Source organism: Mycteria americana, chromosome 2, assembly GCF_035582795.1.
Source record: "Mycteria americana isolate JAX WOST 10 ecotype Jacksonville Zoo and Gardens chromosome 2, USCA_MyAme_1.0, whole genome shotgun sequence".
In the NCBI taxonomy this organism is placed as follows: Eukaryota; Metazoa; Chordata; class Aves; order Ciconiiformes; family Ciconiidae; genus Mycteria; species Mycteria americana.
The window spans coordinates 92,941,507-92,966,623 of NC_134366.1; the positions used below are offsets into that span (position 1 = coordinate 92,941,507).

General features: G+C 41.4%; 1 protein-coding gene across 1 annotated transcript in view; it reads left to right on the forward strand.

The window, feature by feature from the left end:
• ANKH (ANKH inorganic pyrophosphate transport regulator) overlaps positions 1-23,528 on the forward strand; it is a 108,567-nt gene extending 85,039 nt beyond the window's left edge. Inside the window, exons 9-12 of the mRNA XM_075494010.1 lie at positions 19,083-19,212; positions 20,230-20,353; positions 20,920-21,019; positions 23,270-23,528. Of these exons, the coding sequence (XP_075350125.1) occupies positions 19,083-19,212; positions 20,230-20,353; positions 20,920-21,019; positions 23,270-23,386 (471 nt within the window). The 3' untranslated portion in view covers positions 23,387-23,528. The remainder of the gene's footprint in view (positions 1-19,082; positions 19,213-20,229; positions 20,354-20,919; positions 21,020-23,269) is intronic.
• The last annotated feature ends 1,589 nt before the right edge of the window (positions 23,529-25,117 follow it).

Below are 25,117 nucleotides of genomic sequence, written 5' to 3' on the forward strand. Positions count from 1 at the left end.
CACAAGTCTTTTTAGCAACAAACAGGGAGTTGTGGAAGAAAACTCACCATACCTCTGTCTGTGACAGTCACTAGCAGGTTTGTGATCCATGCAGAGTGTCCCAAGGAGTCCTGGGCTGGCTCCTGTCAGGGCACTGCCAGGTGCCAGGACTGCCAGGGTCAGTCATGGCAGGGCCTGGCAGCCAGGGCCCGTCCCAGCCCCAAGCCAGGAGCAGGGCAGCTGGGGGGCACCAGGGCAGCCCCAGCCCCGGGCATTGGGCACCTCCCTGGGGACGGGCAAGGCCGGGCTGGAACATGGGCCCACAAGTGGGCCCGGCTCGGTGGGGCCCATGGCTGGGCAGGGCAGGGCTGTGAGGGGCTGGAGACCGGCCCTGCTGCAGTGTCGCTGGGGAAGGGGCTGACGGCCCTGGGGGGCTGACACGGGGTCCTGGGCCATGGGCAGGGTGGGGGGAGCCCCAAGGGCTGGGCAGGGACAGTCAGGGCTGGCAGTGCTCTGGGAGCCATGACAGCTCATCTCCTCAGTACCTGCACTAGCAGGACAAAAGCCAAGGGGAACCTAGAAAAGAAGTTTCTCAAAGAAAAGTCCTTCCTCACACTAGAAAAGTAAGTGGGAAATGCTGCAATTGTTTTAGGACATGATACTCAGCCTCTTAAAATTGAATCTCTTGCTATCCCAGGAAGGTTTTCTCTTTATCCCCGGTGTTGCGTACCTTCCATGGGGTAGCTGGCTGCTTTGTAACTTCTCTTCTTCCCACATTCACAAATTTACTGTTGAGTAATGGAGGGCTGACATAATTTCTCTGTCCCCTTCTTTGTAGTGTAGAGGCTTTTGACCGAGTCACACATGGCCTGTGCATGAAGGGAAAATAATTTACATCAAAGGAAACCTTACAGTGCATGAGCCTGCAGTATTTGTAACCGTCCCCACCCACTTGTCCCAATCTGAGAAAGTGGGATACGGTACTCTCTGTCTGATTTCACAGTTGAAAATGAAGCATCAGTAGCTGAATTAGGAGATTTCTTCTGCTCTTTGTTTCCTATACTTTTTCCCTAAACAGCTACAACTGGCCACTATCAAAAACAGGATTGCATGAGCCAATGCGGCATCTCTTCTGTCTATTCATTTCCTAGATTTAAGATTGAACACTTTTTTCATGTGGCTTAGAGGCCAGCAGCTCTTGCTCTAACTTGTATTTCCTACAGCATGTAGGAAATTGGCCATTGAATGGGCCATTGTCTGGAGGCTTTCAGTGGCTCTCATGCTATCTACCATCACACACCTTGAGGTTTTCTCTTGTGTACTGTTCCAAGCCAAGGTTACGTTCTCTACAGCTGGAGCCTCCCTTGAAGTCTGTCAGTGTTGTTAGAGATCCACGAAGGGGAAAGCTTTCCTCTTTATAAGTTGTTCTGAGAATACTATTTCAGTCTCAAAGCTTTCTCTGAACTGACTATTTTCTTAAGCCTTCTGGGCATTTATCAGCTTACTTGAGTTCTGATAGATCATGAGCTTCTTATATTACCGTCACTATCCTCTGCAGAGTAATTTTTAATTACTGCAATAGGCTTTTGTTTTGTCACTTTGCAGGATTTTTTTTCCAAAAGTTCTCCATAGTACTTTCAAGGGCAGTTCTTTCATAAGCTCATCATGAGAGATTTGTCTGCACTGAAATACCAGAAGGTTCATGGCTTTTCCTGTCCTGTTTCTATTTTTGCCTGCTAGTGACAGATTCTTAGGATTGCTTGTCAGTGGACAGAGCGGAAAAATAGACACATGAGCTCTAAAGACTCAGTTTGGTTTAGGCCTTAGCCTGCAAATGCTTCAGCACACAAGCTCGGTAGACGTCAGTATGACTCAAGTTATTATGTGCCACAGGTTCTAAGGAACTGGACTTCAAATTTGCCTCTGTTGCAACCAGGTCAGATGGCCACTGTAGGTGAGCTCCCATGGTTATCGGTGATTGCTGTGTTTTTTGGATGGGCTCTCCTGCAAGAAATGGCAGTCAGACTAGTGGCATCGCTGTTGGTAATTTGTTCTTTGGAATCAGAGGAAAAATGGGGAAATAGGCTCAGAGGCTGACCAAGAGATCAAAACAAGTCAAATACTTAGACGTGCCATGTGAATCCATTCTTCAGTGGATGATCTGTAGAAGGATTCCAGAAGATGGAAAGATATAGGAAGTCCATTAACCAGTGGAAAAATAACAGTGAAACTTTTAGTATGAGCAGCAACCATGCAGGAAAGTACCCTCCCAGTGTAAAACCGTGGGAAACCTCCCAATCATTGAAGACACGCTCTTTCATAGAGTTGGAAGAAAAATGGCCTACCTCCTTCCACCAGGCATGACCACCAGTCATGGCTGCACAAGAAGTACTGTAAACCTACTACTACAGCAGAAGCACTTTTTCACCCTTGATGACAGTGGCAGTATTGGGTCAGAGTGTAAAAAAAGTACTGTTAAGAAACATAGCTTTGTTTTTGTTTTAAATCTTCGTGGGATCTGAAAGGCTGCACTTGAGCCTTCCCGGGCTGACTGGGAAGCATGCAAACGTGTTCTGCTGGGTGTGATCATAAGTATTGTCTCATGGCTTTGAAGCATCAGGCTGGTATTAAAACTGCTTCTTCAAAAAATGGGAATTAGTTGTATAGCTTAGTGAAAAAATTGTAGACAAGCTGCAAGGCTGTAATTAGAAGCCATTAGACTCCCAATATGTAAGAGAGCCGATGTGATTAGTCATATTGATGTGGTTTTGGTTGTAAGTAAGCAGTGACTCCTTCCAACAGCCCTGTTTTGTGGCTATGTAGCTGAATGTAAAATTTATATAGCAGAGGGGAGGGGCTCAGCTGAAGAATTTTGCCCATACAATTAAGGGACTGGTTCCGATTTTAGAAAATAAGGCATGCTTGGTAATCTGCTCTCAGCTTAATGAGTGTGCATAGTGCTGGTTGCCATTATTTATTACTTCATTGCCATTAGGCACTTCAGGAAAAAATGCTTCTTTCTATATGTAAGTAGAGATACTGCTCCAAACGCCAGTCTTGCTGCCATTGCCAGATAAGGCTCTTGAAGACCTAAACATTTTGGTTCAATGGTAGACCTGTTTAGGTGACCCTGCAATTCAGCCCTGAGATCATTGCACAGTTGTAAATTAAGTGAAGACACAGACTCCCGAGAAAGAAAACTGGTGCATTTGTAGCACACATCCCTTTGGTTGTGGGAAGTGTCAGCCTCGGTACAGTGCAGAAATCCCCAAATAATTTGTCCGGGTGCTGAATTACTGCATTTCTCCATTGCAGCAAAGGTTTGCTCTGTCAGGGGAGAGCATTCCCTCACCCGTGTGCATAGAGGGGCAGGCTGTGCGAGGAGCGAGCTACCCCAGGGAACCCTGCCTTACCCAGCAGGAGTAACAGCAAATAGGCTGCGCTTCAGCAAGGATTTTTTCTTAGAATAGTGGCAGTGTCTCTGAGCTCGGACACCACAGTGCAGAATTCAGAGGTTTTCCAAGGCAGCTTGTAGGGCACAGCTACTGCCAAATTACCTTCATCTTTCTTTCCTTCTTTTTTTTTTTTTTTTTTTTTTTTTTAATTCTGTCTCCATTTCCTAGTTGAGCTCTTCCTTAAGTCTTCTGTGATGACACAGAAGTTGCAGCCAGTTAAGATCCTTTTCCCTGGCTAATGTTAGCTGCTGGCAGACGCGTGATTAGCGTTTGGTCATCTGCCTCTGAGCTGCAAGGCTTTCCAGGCTGATTTCATGTTAGTTAATGCCTGCTATATGAAAGTGATGGGCAGAGGGCTCCTTTGGGAGGGCACAAGCTCCTTCGCCGCACCTGCTGCACCACTCCACGTGGTGGTCGCAGCCATGCCCTCACCCACATGTCTGTATGTAAACCCTGCGCATGTCAGTGAAGTTGCGTGCCCTGAGTGGAAAGCAGGCCATCGATCGTGCAGGCAGCACTAGGGAAAGTGGGACGTTTAACTCTCTGAGGGGACTGGGAGTGGTTGCACCTCTTCATGTCTCAGAGTTGGCTTGGAAGGCAAGTGATGTCTTAATGAGAGCTGCAAGCACCCTCGTTTAAGTCGCTGCCATTGGGGTAAAAGCATGGCCGTCTCTCTGTGGCTGAAGCAAGATCACTGCTTGAGGAGCATACAAGATGCTGATCAGAGAAAGCAGTTTCTCAGAGACCACTGTGAAAGCTCCCTAGCTCACCGTCACTAAAAATGACGCAGAATAGTCTGTACTTACTTCTTTGTTTATACCAGGGATGGAGCAATCAGTTCTTACAGCCATAGTTAGTGAACTACACTATTCAGTTCAGCTTCCTCTTCAAGTAGCCTCAGCTGGGACAGACCACAGTGCTTTAGGGATACATTTCCAAACACCAGCTCCTGTTAGCTGCATGGTTCCTGTTAACTAAAGTGTGAGCCAGACACATGGCCAGTTGTACGTTCATATTCTTGAGCGCTCTACATATTACAACTGGTTTTCCCTTACCAATAAGACAGGCTCAAGGTGCCAAGGGTGACATGTGTGCACCATGCCATGTTCATCCATCCGTCACCAAGTTAATGTACAGCAGGAGAGCTGCACAGTACTCCTCAGTTTTAACGTGTTCCATTAGAAACACCTTAAAGCTCTTTCCAGCTTCAAGTATAATAGCACCACTGCTATTATAAAAGGAATTTCAGTGCTGCTTTGCTTTTTTTTTAAATGGACATTGACAAATGGGGAAAGTAGCAGTTTTCATGAATAAACAGACTGATTAAGGAGAGAAGCTAATTGTGTAGAATGCTATCTTATATTTAATTAGCGGACACCGCTTAAGAAACAAAATCCAGATGTTCAAGTTTGCCCTGTGATTTTTCATTCCTTCCTATTCCAAAAGGAAACTGAAAGATAGAGTGGAGGGGAAGCTTTCACACTTACACTCGTGTGTATGCGTGTGGTTTATGCAAAGCTTACAAATTTCAGATTTACTTGTTACAAACCACAGACAAACTAGTAAAAACTGTAAATCCCTTTAAAAAAAAAAAAAAATTGCCATGAAGTTTCAACTAAAGTGAAGGCTCAGCACTTAAGCTGAACAAATTGATAAGCATTGGTTGTGTTGCGGTAACCAAATTCAAATGCCAGGTAACCTGCATTAGATTTTAATCTCAGTGAAAGTTTAAATTTAATGTACTTAGGAGCAAACAGCTGGTCAGTTTACTGGCTTATCGGTTTGGGCCTGAGAGTTGAATATGTGTGTGTCAATACATGTCAAAATGTCACCTGCTTTACAGTCAGGTTTGTCCATAATTGAGGATTCTAATGATAGCTTTAAAATGTTTATAATACTTAGAATATTACTTTCTATATTATTTATTAGGCCATTTTTTATATTCTGTAAGAAAATATTACATTTTTTTGTAAACAGAATGTAGTATTTAGATTCATATCTGAACTTATTCTTTTGTCAGGGGAAAAAACACATATTGATTTCTCGGGGCTCCTGCTGATGAGCATCTGTGGTTTAAGGAGTTACTATTGGCAACTGTGTGTTTCTTTCATTTGCTGGAAGTTACCATCCCCTTAGGAAGAGCAGCACGCAGGCATTGTGTCAGCTCTCCGGTGCTTACATCTTGTAGCACAGCAGCGTAAGCTACCATTGGTTGGCAGTTATATTCATTTATATATTAACGTATAGTTTATGCAATTATAAATATGTATCTGATAAGTATATAATCATATGCAGAGTGTAGTTATATATAATTATAAGTGGGGGGGTTTATATTATATTATAATGCTCAGAAGTTTGAAGCTGCAGCATTTAACATGTTCGCCTGTTGATCTCCTATTTCCCCCCCAACTGTGGGCAGAAAAGCGGGACAGACTGCTGGGGACCGTAGGCTCTTTAACTGATCTTGCAAGATTCAATAGAGGGATTCCATCACAGTCTTAAAACAGCAGAGAGGGCTCCAGAGTCACAGGGTTTCTTTTGCTGGGTCCCTGAGATGGGATAATTCAGTTTCAGCCTGAAGAGGGGAGGAGGAAAGTCTCTGTCCCATTCAATAACAGTTCACTGCAAGCCAGCCCATCACTTGCCTAATTTCCAGTCATCATCTGCTTGGTTATCTTCTATAATTAATCATAAAGCACCTAGGAGATAAGAAGAAAACCCTGATCAAGAACAAGGAAGCCAGTGTAGCAGGGAAAATTCCCTACATGAAGGAATTAAAGTACAGAATACAGGACTCGGTAGTTGCTGCTTTCTACATATTTCTTAATTCTGTAAGAGCTAGAGCCAGTCACTGTGGAAGAGAAGCATCTGTGTTTCATTCAGGCTGAGAGGCCTCGTCTGTTTAAAAGGCAACTCCAGATGCCCAAGCTTTTGCGCTCTGCTTCGGATTTGGTTATGCCAAACTAGGAACTGCCAAGTGCCAAGTGGATACCATCTGCCGACTCTCCTGTCCTGTTGATCAGCAAGGCTTCACCAGGCAGTGAAATGTAGGCACTGACAGATAAAATTGGAGCCCACATGAGCAAAGACAGACTATTCATACCAACTCAGTATATTAGTGAAATAGCATTGGTTTATTGACATATTCCCACTCTGATGCTAGGCATCTACCAAACATTTTTTACTCAATAGTTGTTTCATTTTCAGTTGAACTCAGCAAATCTTTTTATTTCCCAGCCATCAGTCCTGCAGCTGATTTTTCCCATGAAGGTCACCAAAGACTATCCAGTTTTCAGTAATCCCATTTGATCTCAAATTTTCAATCTCTGGTTTAATAAAATGCCATTTCATATCACTTTCTGCATTTACCTATAAGTTCATTTTCCACATGACAAAGTATCCTGAGTAAAGCTCTTGCCTACGTAAGACACTGATGTATTTGACATTTTCAGTTATGCTGTCCTGCTAAACAATGAGACATAAAGCAATTGTTGGTAAAGGACAGAAGTTATGCAAAGAATTCTTTGCATCTCTGCAGCAAGACTGACTGCTGTCCTACTAGACATCCTTAGCTTGCATTCAGGGTAATATGAATTAGGCTTGCATATTGAGAAACGCCAAGGAACAAGTTCCTGTTTCACTGATGAAACCTTTTGAAGGCACAAGAAGAGTACCCATAGCGTGATATAACTGCATGGCAGTTCCATGCAGTAGGCATCTCTTGCTGCGTGTCAGCTGGTTGGTTTCTGGAGTCCCACGCAGGATGACATTTAGCCACTGTGAATGCACTTAATGACTTGCGATACCTACAAAAGTATTGTGCGCTTCGCTTGGTTTCCATCTTTGGAGACCAAACACCTGAAGGGTCTTATTTCAAGGCTGAGAGACGGTAAATTGCATTCAGGACCTGACAGGAGATTAGCTTTAATTTTTAGATGCCTCAGGCAGCTTCACTGTAGCCAGAGGGTGTGCAAAAAAGTACTTTAAAATAGAATTTGCCACAAGCAGTATATGTGAACATACTTTCACAAAAATGTAGTTAATTTTTTTCCCCTTTCCTAAAGAAAATAAGATCAGTTACCACTACTACTGTGAAATCAGTATTAGACTGTCAGCTACCAAGAAAATATAGGAATACTAGAAGTTATGCCCTCACCTTCATGCATTTTAGCAAAGAGAGTGAGAAGGTTTCCGTGTATACACTTGATCAAGTTTGGTAAAGATCAGCATAGAGTAAAGCAAAGTGATTTGCAAATTCTGACCAGTGCAAGAGACTATCCATCAGGGATTTTACTCCATTATTTCTCCTTCACTCTCACTTAAAAGACCTTCATCCAAGTATCTGCTGCCTCATCCCTATGGGTTCAAGTGATTCCAATGCTGGAAAGGGGAACAAGAAGAAGCAAGGGATACTGTTTCTCTTTCCTTGTGACTGATGCCACAGTTCTTCTCTGTGTATTGAGAGAGGGTTGCTACCTGAGAAAATCACCCGGTTATTACAACTCTTACAACTTTGATAGCTATATACGTTCCAGACTGCTAATGCTGGTTCTTAGTTCACAAGCTGAAGAAAGCATTTTCAGAACAAAGTGGTGATTTCTGAGGTCCTTAATTTAGGTGTTCCTCTCTGTGCTTTATGCCTAACCTGCAAGTAGTACTGAAACCTTCGCACTTGTCCATCTCAGCTCTCGTATAGATGACTAATAGCAGACATTCAGAAGATGGCCCACCAGGGCCAAGCTGGGAATTGGGAAAGGGGTCAGGGGGATGAAATATGAGAGTATTTAATGCTAAAGAGAGAGCCAAAGATCTAGTCTTTGTGCAGTGACAGTGCAGGAGAGCCCAGCAGCTGAACAAGTAGTTACAAATGGACTGACGTTAACAAAGCCTCATTTTCTCATGAATTTGTGACTCATGGTTGAGGGAACAGCATCAGGGTCTGAAAAGGAGAAGCTGTACTTTAACTTCCTTGGCCTTTCAGATACTCTACATCTTTCCTGCAAAAGGGGAATGCAATATGACATCAGTTATAAACCTTATTAATCTCTTCTATCTTGAGGATTTGGCTACTGTAGTATTTCTACCTTACTAGAGGAAACAGCTTAGCCATACCATGGAAAACAGGATTCATCATGATGATTTCTTTCATGTGAACAGTGAAATCTGTGAGTTTATCAGTGTTCATGTGCTCAAACTATAACATTTCACAGGCTCTGTAGAAATAAAAAATTTCAATTCTGGATCAAAAAGGTAACATGACTTCTGGTGGCAATCATGCTTTTCAGTTTTTGAAGTGCTAGTGTTTTAACAAACATGGCCAGGGACATGAGCTAGAGTTTTGCAGTGTTGTAGTTCCAGCACATCAGTTACCAGCCACTACATTAGAATTTATAAATGGAAGATTACTTAAGAGCCAACTTTAAGAAAGTGGCTTGTGTTACTACATTAACTAGGGCAAGCCTTTGTTGTTTTCTAAAGCTGACCAAGGTTATATGATTTTTGTGTGGTTTTTAATTTGTTTTTTAAGGAAGTCTGACTATGGAACTTTAGAGTTTGAATAATAATTGAAAATTTTCAAAGCATCACACAATATCAAATCGTAGATTAATACTCCTTATCCTCATTCCCCTTCCACCAAATGTAAGGCAATCATACTTTGTAGTACATTGTTCAGTTCATCCAGATTAAAGCAGTAGTTCATCCTCCCCTGTCCAAGTTCATGTTTACAGCTCTCCTCAACAGGAGATTTGCCCTGAATATCTCCTTTTCTGCTTGTGAGAATAGTTAATTCCCCCCTGTGTAGTGCTGAAGACTCAGAGTAGCTACTGCAGTGTATCCCTCCGTTCCTGGTATTTGTTGCTTCCTTTCAGGAATACCTTTTTATAACGAAGACGAGCTTAGGCATGGCTAGCAATTGGCTTTAAGAAACAGTACAAGCTGCATTTTCTTCAGAACCAAAGTAGTGTATAGCATTATTTAGCTTTCCATGTAGTTTTTCCTCCCAAGTTTAAAAATGAATGAATGGAAACATGCATAGGAACCATGCTTTGCTGCCACTGTATATACCTGTGACATTCAGTGTCACAGGTCAAAAAGCAGCCAAAAGTTTGAGCCATTGCAGAGGCCACTGGATTTGTGTTCAAGGTTCACTCATTTTTTCCTATCTTCTATTGGCTGTCTTTATTTTACATCTCTGCATTTCTTTATTATCAAAGGTTATAACTGGGCTTTATTAGAGTCATGGGGTAATAGGACTGAGAGGCAGTAAAATCCACAGCAAGAAATGTCACAGCAAGAAACTGGTTCCTCTCAGAGGACACAAGCCCAGCTGCCAACAGCGCCAGTATCTGGAATTCCCTGGGTGACTGAGTTCAGTGTCATTATCTGTCATGAGTATACAAAGAAAGGAAATAAAAAAGAGGGACAGATTTCCCCCACACTCCCCAATCTTATTTCATCAATGGCTTCATTACAGCCTCATTGTATTACGGAGGTTTCACAAGTCCTGTCTAGGATATTCACATTTAAAAAAACAGCATTAACATTTCAGACTAAATCCACATTCTTCATACTTTACTGTCATACATTATATGGATGCCAAGGACAGCTTTTAGAATAATACCACCCATCCAGTGGATGAGTTTGTTTTCACTGCTTTGATTTTGCCTGTCTCTGAACTCCCAGATTGTTTTTTTATCTTCAGGCTGCTGGCACAAAAGTAACAATTGGAAAATGAGATATTGGCAGACAATTGCTCGAGAAGCTTTTTACCTTTTCAAGGTCAGGTTTAGTTCCCACTTCAGTAAAAATTATTTCAGACATGAGTGGAAGTATTCCTGCCTGCTCAGGAAGATGCTGGACCACCAGAGGCTGACTTTATAAAATCCTCACGAGGGCCTTGTCCCATCCGTGGTACCGCACTGAGCCTTTGTCCCAGAACAGAGCGTTTCTGTTTGCTCCAGTGAGGTGGAGACTGATATCTCCTTCATGATTGTTCAGGTTTCACACAAAGGGTCTACTCTGCATGACTGGCTGGAGCAAGCAGAAGAGGAAGGGTCAAAAACTGTCACTGCAGCATGTTTCTACTGAAACTCCATAGTCACGATAGGAAGCAGCAAGGGCTGCAGAAAACTCAGGACAGAAGAAAATGGCTAAGTTGTGAAGTCAACAGTTTTCACAGAGCGCCTAGGAATCTGCCAGCTTTGGTTTATTCAAGCTTTTTCAAAGTGAGGCTGTACTCAGTAGAATATCTTGCTTTCTGTAAAAAATAAAGCAGCATAATTCAATGGGGAGATATAATGACTATCTTAAACAATTTAGTGACCCAACCCAGCCTGAAAAATACCACCTAAGTATTTTCAGCAGCAGTTGGTGAGAAAGCAGATGTGGCATCATGTTAAGGCTATCAGAGACTCAGTGTATTGTGCACCTGCTGGACCTAGCTTTGTTTCTGAAGAATGTTGGGCTCCATCACTCGGGACTGTAAGGAAAACTGGGGGAGGTGTGGGGAGACTTACATCTGTAGAAACTAATTATTTCAGGAGAAGATGTGAAGTTTGGGAGTTTTCCCGCAGGCAGGCTCTGGTTTCTTTTGCTCCCCCTGCTGCCTGAGAAATTTTATGACAGCTGGTTTCAGCTTTACAGCACCCTTCACGGAACACAAAGTTCAGAGAAATCTATACTGACTTGCATGCATGCGCCTGAGGAATAATTGGTATAAGAGAATGTCCTTGGGATTCAAGTCATCAGCATTATGATAAACCACTTTCAAATATGACTGTGGTCTGACATTTTTACTGCACACAGATCCTTTTTGCTTCATAGCATTCATAGAATTGTTCAGGTTGGAAGGGCCTCAGGAGTTCATCGGGTCCAGCCTCTGGCTCAGAGCAGGCTCAGCTGTGAGGTCAGGGCAGGTTCCCCGGGGACTTTGGCCAGTCTGGTCTGGAAAAGCTTACATTCCCCACACAAGAAAAGGACCCACTTTCTACCCGCTGCAGAATTACAGGACAGGTGAGCACATCATCATGATATCCCAACAGAGCGTCAGACTGCAGGAACCTTCAGTGCCTCCATTTGGGCTGATCAAAAAATTTTTTTTTTGTCTTAAAAGCAGTATATCAAAAACTCCTCAAAACTGCCACAACTGTGCAAAGACCGCTCTTGACATGATTTACAACAAAGGTAGCATAAGATTCTGCAGGCCCGTTCTGGTGTGGGCCAGGCCGTGGTATGCAGCAAGCTTCCATAACAAGCTGGTGATGCTGGCCTCTGCTGTTGTTCCATGCCCAGCAATTCCTGCACAGCTTCCAAAGAACTTTATGATTATTTATAGCAGCATGCTTTAAAAAAAAGAAAACAACTAACAAAAAAACCCCCCTGAGTCTTTAAAGGTGTCGTGGTTTAACTCCAACTGGCAACTAAGCACCACACAGCCACACAGCCACTCGCTCACTCCCCACCCCCATCCTGCTGGGGGGGAAGAGAACTGGAAGGGTAAAAGTGAGAAAACTCATGGGTTGAGATAAGAACAGTTTAATAATTGCAATAAAATAAAATAATAATAAATTGTAATGAAAAGGAAAATAACAGAGAGAAATAAAAGACAAGTGATGCAAATGAAAACAATTGCTCACCACCAATGACCAATGCCCCGCCAGTCCCCAAGCAGCGGCCCCCCGGCCAACCTTCCCCCAGCTATATATGCTGAGCATGATGCCATATGGTATGGGATATCCCTTTGGTCAGCTGGGGTCAGCTGTCCCAGCCGTGTCCCCTCCCAGCTTCTTGTGCACCCCCAGCCTACTCGCTGGTAGGGTGGGGTGAGGAGCAGAAAAGGCCTTGACTCTGTGTGAGCACTGCTCAGCAGTAACGAAAACATCTCTTTGTTATCAACACTGTTTCCAGCACAAATCCAAAACATAGCCCCATACTAGCTACTATGAAGAAAATTAACTCGACCCCAGCCAAAACCAACACAAAAGGCAACCAGTTTTTCACTTGATTATTTTCATCTTAAACTCACATGTGATTTCCTATCAACAGGGAATAATGTCTTTATGATAAAACAGACCTTTTGATTTATTGGTCCACGGTAAAACACAAAATGCTTTACTTGTGTAAATTGATGAGTGGTTTGATCTCCTTCCTTCATAAGAACCCTGTTGAACGTTTTCCATGTTGTCAACTATTTGAGAGACTGCATAGTGGAAGGAGTGCTTCAGGATGTATTAGGAATTTGTATTTTGTTGCACAACTATATTCAACATGGAAATACACTCCAGCTCTGGTCTGAGAAGGGGTGTAACTAATAGCTATTTCTGTAGTTTCAGTAAGAGCAGTTAACAATTCAAAACTATTGTTACTTTTACTCTTCATAAAAATACAGGAGAGAAGTGTGGTTTCTTTGAACATTAAGTTGTTAGAGTATGTTTTTGAGTGACAAGCCCCAGTACTACAGAATCATTTACAGAACTAAATTTTCAAGGTCAGTGAAGGTATGGATTTGGAATAGCCATAAGAACAGCACTAACAAATTCAACAAAATATTTTTTTTCCAACATCTTGCAAGATAAGATGTTGAACAGAGGAGTCAAATTCAGTTTTTCACACTGATGCAAGTTAGAGCAAGATACTCTTTTGACTTACAAACATATCTGCAAGATCAGCTCATCATGTAACTGTGGTACAAGCTCTGAAAGGAGACAGAATTATGGAAGTTCTGCTTATGTGAGAAAGAGGGAGGCCATGGAGATGTTTGGTATATCGGGAGATCAGACCATGTAAGACTCAGGCTACTTTTTGATTTGTTCATTGCACACTTCAAAAGGCAAGATCATATGACTTCTGTTCTTCCATATTAATAGAAGTGATAAACTTAACCGATACTATCCCGAAGATCTGAGATGCAACTCAAAGCTGAGATTTGTAGTAAGGTGCAAAGTAGATTTCCTCTGCCCTCACTGGGCACCATGTAGCGTAAATGGGCATAGAGAGGTCATGAACAAGGCATGGGTTAAATTAGTTAAGATGCAATCCTTAACACGTACATAGAACAATATTTTGAGGGTAAAACACCTCTCTTGGACAGCCATACTTCTGCAAATATAGCAAGTTCAGCAAATGATAGGAAACATCTGCTGAGAGTTGTTTTGCAGGAGAAAAGTATGAACTGCATTTCATCACAGAAGAACATTTAGCAGGTTAACAGCACCCTTCCCCATGGTAAAATCTGTTATCCCCATCTCATTCCAGGCTGGTATATGTCTAACCCATTTTTAAAAACATCCATTTTGGATTCCATAGCTTCTTTCTGAGGAACATAGAGCCATACTGTGTCTTTGTCACCAGGCAGTGTTTCTTCTAACCGGAGACTGCACTGAAGTCTAGAAAAGCTGTACTGTTGTTCATAGCTCACTGCAATACTCTTTTGTGCCTTATATTTATCAATTAATGTCCCAAGAGGCAGGCAGCTTTCTACAAGTGCCTAAAAGCAAATCAGTCTAGCACCCTGCAGATTACTATACACGTGACAATAGCCTTTGTTAGCATAATGTATTATAATACATTATGTAGCGGGTTTCTGAGGTTTAGTAATCCCTGTCAGCAACCAGAATAAATGGAAATAGCTTCCAGGAGATGCAGAGCCTATGAAAAGACTGTTAGCTTTCAAGAACTACTAGCATTCAAACTCACACATGCAGCATCTGAAACAAAATCTCATTAACAGTCTTTCGTCACAATCATTTGTGAAAGTCAAATGCATGAAGTGTGCTTAAGAAAGGGGATTAAAGAGAAGCTGGACTGAGCACTACCAGTTTGATACGTTCCGTGCCGAAACAAAGGTTTGGTGCATTCTCTCAGGCTTGTTGACAGCAGAAGTTTCTGATGTGTAACCTTTTAATATGTCTAACACTGCATTTGCTAGCTGAGAACAGCAAGGTTCCACATGAAAGTGAGCAGACCTACTTGCAGAGAGCATCTAAGCCACAAGTGAGAGGTTTCTTGAGTTTTTTTAATGCACAGCTGGATTGGAAAAAAAATCACTAATATTAGATATTTTGTATGCACAACATAATGCTGCATGGGATGAAGGTGCACCGCAGTTACTGAACACCTGAAGCCCTAACTGCCGGCAACTCAGACCATGCAGCCAGGGAAGGGCATCTCTTACTCTGCACTTGCCCTGGTCTTTGCGCCTTTTCCTTAGGCAACCCCCAGTGATCTTTAGCAGGGTACTAATCTAGCTGGAGCTTTGATCTGATCTAGTATAGCTGTACTGATTTTCTTATGCCCCTGTAAATTACTGACATATTTAATAAAGTCTTTCAAATTTTACTACTGTAGATCAGTTAAAGATATGTTACCCAATAGCACGACCCTTCAGATCAGTTCAAATGATTAAAACACTTTCAGAAATACTTAGGCTACTGTTGTTTATAGAGAGATAACACCACCATAATAAATACTACTGTCTTTACTAGGGCCTGCATATTCTCTGTAGTGTTCCACTCTCCTGTTAATATCTTCATTTTTCTCTGTGTTTTTAAAATGCTCATCAATGCTCAGCTGAAGTTCTGCTTAAATGATCAAAGGCTTTAACAAAACTATCCTTTAATATCATGCTGCGCTCATACCATAAGATAACAGAAAATCAAGTCAATTCTGTTGCTAGAATTCCACAAGCAAAATCCTTACTCCCAAAGCACTAAAATGCTTCAGCCTCAGCGGAGTTGCTGAGTACAGGATTCATTACTGTATATAGCCATTGCAGCCAACTGCAATTGCAACCTGAAGCTGCAGTGCCATTAGGCATGTGTGTTGCTAGCCTGTGCTGAAGCATTTACTGTTTCATCTTCACCTCTTGATTAGATGAAGGTATAACCTTAACCCTACCCAAACCTATTTATTCTATTTTTAACCTTGCAGACACATGTAGAAAGACATAAGGGGGAAGGGGAAACAAACAGTGTTTAACTAAAAGAAAGATAGGAGACATACTAAGACATACTATAGGTGAATCTGTTTCCTAAAATCTTTCCTGATCCGAACCCCCGAAAGTTACCACTGCTTACTCCAGTAGATCCCATCTCTACTTCTGTGTGCCATGCTCTCTGTTTCACTGGATTACTTGCCTCATTTCATCTGTTACCATCTTATCCGGTCTCCTTTCTGATCAGTCTTCACCCTTTACCAAGGTAATCACAAACATCACACAGATGACTCAGCATCACAAAAAGCTAAGACTTCATCCTATTTTCAAGATACCTCATCTGTAATAAAATCAGTAGCTGAAATACCTTCCCTCCTTTGCACATTTAGTATTACTGTTTTCCTGAAGTAGAGCCTGTTTTTTTCCACTACATTTTTAATTTGTCTTTGAAATAATGTGGAAACTTCCCCAGTTGCAAGCGCTCTAGAAGTTAAATTGCAGAGGGCTTGCATGATGCAGAGCATTAATTTATTCTCCTGAGGCTTTGTCCCCTGCAGGCAATGAGAATATCATCTGCTCATAAGATGACAGAGAGGAATCTCTTTGCAAAATGAAACTAGTTATGAACAGTGCAACCAGAAGATGGAAGCATGCTGAGACAGAAATAGAAGGTCCTTCTGCTGCCATAGCTCACCTCCTCAAACTACTTATTCTTGAGCTTAGCAGTCACTGCCATCTTTACCCACCAGCTGCTATATAAGAAGTGCTCTTTGAAGCCATTTATCAGCACTGACTCTCTGCCGATCAGGGGGCGGGGAGTGGGGAAGACTGCAGTTTGCAACAGCTGAGGAGGAATGACTGCATACCACCTGGGTGTAAGTCATTACCTCTGATTTGCAAACTGACCTTCCTTCTGTAGGAGCTGGATGGAGATTGAGTCTGTTGTTATTAAGGCCAGAAACAAACTTTAACTTCAAAGAGAGCAGGATTGAGAACAATGCTTTTGGTCACTTATTTGCTTGCCTGTCTAACCATGCTAGACTATTCTTTCAAATGGCTGTTGAAGAAGGAAAGGCTGCTCTATTTGCCTTTTGCTAGCAGTGGGCAGACTCTGCTGTTAGCATAAATGTATGGAACCTTGCAGCAGCAGTAACTATACTGCTCAGTAGGATGTTGGCACAATGGCATTGTGCAGTACCAGCAGCGTAAAGGTCTTTGCTTTCATGAAAACAGCAAATTATAATTGAAGAGTGGACATCTTTGCATCTTATTTTGTTTATTGGACTTTGAAGAAAGATTTGACAAAATATTCCCTGTCTGGTTGCTTTACGAGTCATCTGCAGTAAGAGTACAAATCATTGCAGTCTGCCTAATGGTGTGTGCAACAGTGAAAGAATTTGCTCTTGTCACTGTGCAGTTACTTTTTAATTACTGGATTCTCAACCACACAACTTTCTCTGCTCTAGATCGGCCCCTCTGCTTCAGTTGTACCCTGTACAAGTAGTTTGGCAGGAAGAGACAAGTGTTGGCTAAAGCAGAAAAAACTCCATGCTCAGTTCATTTGTCTTCTGCTCTTACCTTCCTCCACTTGCTATTCTCTGTGTAGGTGATGGAGATACACCGCAGGACAGCATCAAATTAGTCAAGTAAAACATTCAATTGTGAAAAATAAATAGTGGTTCCTACCCTAAGAAGTGGAGAAGAAAACTGAAGATGAGCCTTTTTGGAGGAAGGTGAAATGTTTTGTTCACCACGCAGGCTGTCAGAATGCGAGACCTCCCACAGGCCACTCGGTCACAGACCTTGGGAAGCTTCTGCGGTCTGGGTACTCATAGGCTAAACAGAAAGGACAATCTCTGGCACACAACCAAAGAATGAGGGTGAAATCCCAGCTGTCTTGGAGGTGGTAGGGCTTCAAAGAGTAGCTTTAAAAGCCATCTGAACATGTAGGGATGTGACAACTGGATAATAAGAGAAGAGCTAGATACTATGATGCTAGCTGGACTAAAGTACAAGACAGTGGTTATAGAGTCTTACAGACCCATCAGATTATACAGCCAGTGCACATAATTTACCTGGTACACTGGCTTGTAACCTGACAGAGGAGTGCCAGAGCATTTAAGGTCCCAAGTTTTGCCCCATTCAGTCAGCTCACTTCCTTAACATCTGCTTTACTGTGAGAATAACAGGAAGAAATCACTTTTTAAACCACAAAACCAAGTTAAATGACAAAGTAGTTATACTTGAAAGGATGTCTGATACCCCTTCTTACAGGAAAAGTCCTGTAAGGGCTGTCAGCACCATTCTTCAATGAGTGCCTTGAACTGAAGCTGGACGTGCCAGCTGCCAAGAGCCTCCTCAGCCTGGACTGAAGCCCTGCCTCAGGACTGACCAAAAAATTAAACAGCATGTACTACCACTGTACCATTTGTTGGGGGCTTTTCATGGAAGTTTTCCTTTCATGTATGGACTAAACAGCACACTCTTTAAAATAACAAGACTTGGTGGATTTGTGGCCTGAGGGCACCGTGTCTGCAGGACTATGCTGAACACCTTTGCCTTGGTATCAGGGATATTACATACCAACAGTACTAGTACCAGCAGCGTGTGTAAACCCCTCATCTTAGATTTAGATCAGATCTCTGGGTCTTGGAGTACTTCAAATCTTTAGTTATTAAAACATTAGATAATCTGTAGGAATATGGGTGTCTTAACCAGAGCAAGCACCGTAAAAATCAAGTTTCTTACTGTTTTTGTAACAATTAGACAGTTCAGTACAATAATTTGGAGGCACCATACAAATTCTTTCTATATGCGTCAGTCTTGGTATGTGAGGAACAGGAAGAGTAGGAATTGCCTCTGAAGTTAACATGCTTCTGTTACTTGTGTACTCTGTGTATTTGCATGTAAACTGTATATAAATATACTGTGTGTACACTAGAGTCTTACTGCATTTAAATATTTTAAAACGTCTTTAAATTGTTGCAAAACAGTGCTTCGAATATGTTTCTCAAAGTAAAGGAAATTAATTCTGACTTCGTTTCTGAACTTTGCTTGTGATTGTTTCTTTTCCAATATTTTTGATTGATTGATTTGAGAGAAGTGAGAATCTGTTTTCCACTCTTTATTGAGAACAGCAAAATTGGTCTTGACTTTTGGAGCATTGAGCATCCCCAACTTAAGTCAAAGACAAGAACTGTTGGTGGTTGGGCTGGCTCTCTGAAGAGCCTTTTAAAACCTTGCCTCCAATTTCTTCTTGATTACAGTCAGACTGAACCGTAACATTTGAATTGTTAGAATCCAAGCCCAGCAAACAAATACTCTGTTAGGTTTGCATGCATGTGTGGGGGTTTTTTTATGACTGCTTCATAAACTGTTGAGTCAGGACTATCACTTAACATGTAAGTTTTGTTATTTTCTTTCATCAGTCTGCATGCAAAGAGACAGAAACATAGGAGAAGAGTTAAATAAAGTGATTAAAGTTAATAATAAAATATGCCTGCCTTACTGATTATTAAAACCTTAATTGTTGCATGCTACAGATCCCTGAACGCTGTAGGAAAGCAAATGTATTTTTATTGCTTTGTATCCATCTTCTTCCTTCATTTAGTACCAAAAATACCCATCAGTAAACAAATGTTTCAGACCAGGAGGGCCTGTCTTTTGTTGTGCTTCCTTTCTGAAATACAAACATTTCTTAATTTTGTTCTTCCTAGCTCTGTTTTGTGATGTTTTGGACGCCAAACGTGTCAGAGAAGATTTTAGTTGACATAATTGGAGTAGACTTCGCTTTTGCAGAGCTGTGTGTTGTTCCTTTGCGCATCTTCTCCTTCTTTCCAGTTCCAGGTAAAAAAAAAAGAAAATAAAAACTCTGTAACCTCAAAACCGAACCAACTTTGAGGTGTGGTCATAGAGTCTGGCATGGCTGTACATACAAGCGTGGCTAAATGCATGCCTAGCATAAGTAATGTGTTTTCTATTGAAGCTGATGTAGGCCAAGACTATTTACATCAGTAGTCAAGATACAAATGTTGCAGTAAGAGCAGTCTGTCATTAGGCAGATTTCTGACTGTCAAAAGTCTGAATTCTATTGTAGCTGACCAAGAACACACACATGAATGGCAGCAGCAATACCTGCATGCCAAGACTGAAATTAACTGTTTGGAATAGCATCTAGGACCAGCTCCACAGGAACATCACCTCCATTAGTCTCCCCTTCTGCTGCCAGACTCAGTGGCACTTCCAGATATCATCACAGCATAAGAAATCTAGAAAAAAAGTTAATGCCCTTATTCAAGAGAGAGGCAAGCTTGACAGCAGTAATCAAAATGTTTCCCTTCAAAAAATTTCCGACTTCTGTAATCAAATGCTACATCATGTAGTGTTTTCTGCTTATATGACAAGATAGTTTTGTAATAAAGGTAAACTCCAAATATAAGAATAGGTACATGTAGATACCATTTTTTGTGACTAGCTGTTATACCATGGACCACACAGGAGCTAGAGGGAAAATTTTCCTTGGTATGATTTCTGTTTAGGGAACTGATATTCTTTTAATGAAGAAAACAGAATGGACCATCTAATAAATTGGTTGTAAGAGAACAGCTCTCAGGAAGGCTTGCTGTCTATAACTGGTGCTTTGTTTTTTCAAAAATCAGTATATTAAAGCAATTTGGACACAAGATCTACTTCATTTCTAGTAGGGCTTCCCAGTGTGTGAAGTTACCAGAACCAAGTTTCACCATGGTTATTTCTGAACAGTGCTCTCTGCATGAAAAAACTTCATATGAGATGACTGATATTTTTTAACTACTCTTTCCTCCCTTTCTGCCCATTCCCTCCCCTTCCCCTGTTTATGAACAGTGACGGTCAGAGCGCACTTGACTGGTTGGCTGATGACTCTAAAGAAGACATTTGTGTTGGCACCCAGCTCAGTGCTGCGGATTATCGTCCTCATCACCAGTCTCATTGTGCTGCCTTACTTGGGGTAAATCATTCTCCTCTCCACAGAGCTGATGCATTTGCTTTCTGCTTCACTCCTGTTTCCTGTCACTTAATAGCTGAATTTGGGTAGCTCAGAACATTTTCCCAAACTACTAACCATAATATAAAGCCTAAATAGTGTCAGTATCTGGAAAAGAAACATTTACAAATTCACAAGTGTGACTTTGCTCTAGGCAGGCATGACAGTGATGCGCCTTTTGAAAAAATAGGCAAATGTCAGAGAGGCAAACAGGTATCCTACAGGGAAGTTATTTCCATTCTATTAAATGCACTGCTAAGAAAGCCAATGGAAGAATATCTTGTTTATAAGTTAAATAATCTGTTCTACAGCACTCTGTACAAGACTTTGAATTCTGTGTTTCAGAACTCGGTGAACAGTGAAGCCATAAAAAAGTCCTTTAAAATACCAGTTATTCTTTTTGCCAGTGCATTATGTCTTTGAAGGAAATATTTCTAACAACAGACTGATTCCATATGCCAGTGGACATATAATTATGAATCAGGCATTCTCACACAACCATGACTATTTTCTTTTTATGCCGCCCACAGAGTTCATGGAGCCACTCTGGGAGTAGGATCCCTTCTAGCTGGTTTTGTAGGAGAATCCACCATGGTTGCAATCGCAGCCTGTTACGTCTATCGGAAACAGGTAAGAATTGGGCTCTGCGGGCTCTGGTGAAAGCAGTTGATGAATATAGTGGATTTTAGTTCAGATTAAGAGTACACTTTTGAAATGTAACTCCCCAGCATCCCCAGTTATGCATCGCCACTTACTGAATTTGGTTTGCTTCCCCATGCGGTTTCAAGAGGGTGCAACTTGGGAAGTCTTTGGGTTGAAATAAAACCAAAAAGTGCCCTCCAACTGCTAGTGGGCATTCAGGCCATGAGACTGGGACATGCTGGTCTGAAGTAAACCTCTTGTTCCTCAAAACACGTGTATCATGAATATCATGTCCTTACCACCACCTGTTTTGCACTGTAGATATGCTACTATAGTACAACATAGCTTCTTTACGTAGACATAGGAACTACTCATCCAAGCTTAGGATATAGATATGGATATGGATATGGATATGGATATGGATGCTTTTATTTCTTTATAAAACCAGCTCTGCTGAAAATGGACAAAAAGTACAGTTGCTTATTTTTTTGCCATCTAAAGTGGCTTAAAACAAGATCTACTCCTGCAGCAGTAGAGGATAAGAGCTTACAAATACTTAAACAGGCAAGGATTTCTCATAGGCATACTTTTACATATGTCACACGCTACAATCCTGCACGTGCAGAGTAGTAGTGGTACATGGATTTCAAAGAATATTCCACTAAATGAAGTCAAACACAGGATAAATATTGGCTAGGTGGCTGGGTACATCACAGTACCTGCATGTTGTGCCGTTCCAGTTATGTGTTCAAGGTACCGTGTAGGCACCAGACCCAACTCCAAGCCGAAATGGCATGGTGTGTACATCATTCCATGGTGCAGAAGGACTCTGTGGATGGGAGCAGAAAATGTAATCTATGCATTTACTTTTTTTTTTTTAATTAGACTTCTTACAAAAGGCCAAGCGAAGATGCCCACCACTTCTATTTTTAGCAGAAAAATACAGAAGATTGAATATCTAAAAGCCTTATGTTGGAGCAAACTAAAACCAGTTTTGATACGTATTAACAGTGCAGGCCGTGGCAGTAGACCAAAGTGTACAAAGTTCGCAAGAAAATAGAAGACCTTGATCTCTATCATGATTAGTCTGTCATGTTTTTCTTGAGAACCAAAGAGTAAAACCTGTAGACACTGAAATGACTGATCTTGGCCTGTGGTTTCACAACATAGATCTATTTGGACTAACCTCCTCATCGCTTGTTTGTTACAGGAGTAGCTCATAGAGGTTTCTGGCCAGGGACATGGTGCTTAATTTTTTGCAGTGATGAGTGCAGGTAGTAGTAATAATAACTGTGCCAACCTGATTTATTCCCTTACCAGAATCCATAGGTAGCCGACAGTATTGTCTCAACAGCCAATGTGACAGTGGCAGAGCCAACCAGTAGCTGTATACACCAACTTGTTTTCACCTACAGTGGTAATAAGTGGGCGGCGTTTGAGAGCTGCAAATCAAGTGTTGTGCAGACACTTCTAAAATTTTGAAACTCTGATATGCCCAACTCAGCTGAATCAATAATACCTGTGGGGGATTTTTTGTCAGCTGTACAAGTGTTTTCTGTAAAACTAGTCAGCCTGCTGAGAAATGGATAATAAGGAACAGATGCTTCAACTTGTTTTGTAGTGGGGCTGAATGCTTCTTAGCTTTGCTAATCCAGGACATCCTGGATGAATCATAGGACTCTTGAATGCCCTCCTGCTCCTGCTAGCCAAAAAAACTCTAATATGACTTGGCCTTGATGGGGTGGGGGCTCACAGTGGATCAGCAGTATCAAGAAAAGCCAGAATGCTCAAATCTTGTAAAATTCCTGAAGTTTGACATTTGAGAAATTAGGTCGCCACCTCTGTCTCCCTCCCTAGAGCAGCTTATCTTCTTTCATATTTTGTTTGCTTTTCTTTTTTTTTTTTAATAAAAAGTCTGTGATGTAAAAGATTCCAGATGCTCTCTTCCCTCCAGTCATGCTGAAGCCTGTTTTGGATGTTGCTTAGCATAAGAAATGCCTCTATTATTGCATTTATGCTAGAAAGGAGAAAGCTGGGCCCCAGGAATGTTATGGAAACCTTCTAAGTTAAGACAACTTATTAGTGACAAGCCATGAATATGACACAAATATCCTAGCTCTTAATAACATACTAAGAAAAAAAACTACTGGCACCTCGCTTCTCCCAGTGCCCAAAGTTTGCAGGACTGTGTTCATGCACAACGTACTGATAGGTTTCCAAATGCTTGTTTCAATCTAGAAAAAGAAACGGAATGAGAATGAAGCAGCTACAGAAGGTGAAGACTCTGCAATGACCGACATGCCTCACACAGAGGAAATGACAGACATCGTAGAAATGAGAGAAGAGAATGAATAATAAATGGGATGCAATTGTTCTCTGCAGGGACGATTGGAGTGACACTTCAGCATCTTGTCGTCTCTCATACTTTTTTGTTTGTTCATTTTTATTTTTGTAATAAAGAGGCCTTGATTTAAAAGGTTTCAGATAAATTCTCTAGCATACTGAGTATGCTCTCACTGATGAGGGACCTAAAAAGAGGTCTTTGCTTTTTTTTTTTTTTTTCCCAGTTGAATTTGTTTTCTCACTCCATGCAAGCATAAAAGATACAATTGCATCACTGTAGAGTCTTCCTTACTTATGCATCCACCTTCTCTGGACAATCTGCATTTGTCAACCAAAGCCCTGCTCTCTGTGCGTGTGTGTGTGTGTGTGTGTGTGTGTGCATACACTTGCACACTCGCACACGCACGCGTGCCACTGGCTCAATGCTACTGCCATAATCCTACTCCCTCCCCTCTTTCCTTTTCCTTCCTTTTCTTTATGAGAAATGTTAAGGAAAAGAAGTTTGGAATACAGAGCTTTATTTTACTTGCTTGAAAATTACTTTGCTACATAAACTAATATACTATGGTGAACTATATTCTTTTGTTTGGCCTCATCACTAGAGCTTATACTGCACAGGGTACAGAACAGGGAGGAATGTGTAAGTCTCCACACACAAACTGGAGAAAAACAGGTTCCTCTCTCCTGTTAAAAGTGTGTGGATGTGTATATACACACACAGGTACATAAACAGAGACATACATATATATATATTTATATATATATGCATATGATAAATAAAATACACATGGGACAAGAACTCTATTTAGCTTTCATTCCATCAGAAAGACAGTAATCTTTTGAAAAATGTAAACATTTAATTCAGAATTTTCTTTAATCGTTAAGCCCCACCTTACATATAATTTTCTTTAGGAAAAAAAAAACATGCACTTTCCTCTTGTGAAGAGGGTGATGGCAACTGATAGACTTTGACTGTATTTGAATTAAAAAAAAAATAAATATTGACAAGCTTTACCAAAGTTCTTGTCCACTGATTTAACTTTCATTTTTAAAGGTTGATTTGCTCTATATTCTTATTTCTGGTGCCTATATATAAAAAAAAATAATCAGATAACGTGTGCAGGATACCATGGTATATCACATTACTACACATAGCTCCATGAAATTTTTTATATAGAGATGTACACATACTCACACACACGTGTGTATATGTATATATACTTATATACATACACACACACACACATATGTATGTTTTGCTATAATATATTTACCTATGCAGTAGATCAAAATCCACATGGTGAAGCTCAAGTACTGGCGGTCCTCCAAGTCGTTAATTAGGGCCCTTGATTATACGTTAGCTCTCAAGGCAAGGGTTGCGTGGAGGTGGGGAGCTGCTCACATCAATCAGCAAGTGCTGTACTTGGAGAAGGCGGCAGGTGCTGTGTGGTTGTGGCTCAAGTGGGCCTTAAATAACAGAGCGTGCGGTCGGGTGGGTGACTTGTGTCGGGTGGAAGGGAAGCCTATATAAGACGTGACCGAACCAGAGAGGGGTTGGGTGCCACTGGTGATGGCTGCAGCGGCAGCTTGTATTTCTGTGCTCTTCTGTGTTTGGCTGCGGGGCAGCGTTCGTTACCGGTTTGTTGTAGCTTGGGTTCTTTCAGATTGAATCATGCCAGAGTCTGGAAACCGTTACCCTCCATGCTATATCCATAAATCAGTTAATTTAAACCTTATTTAGTA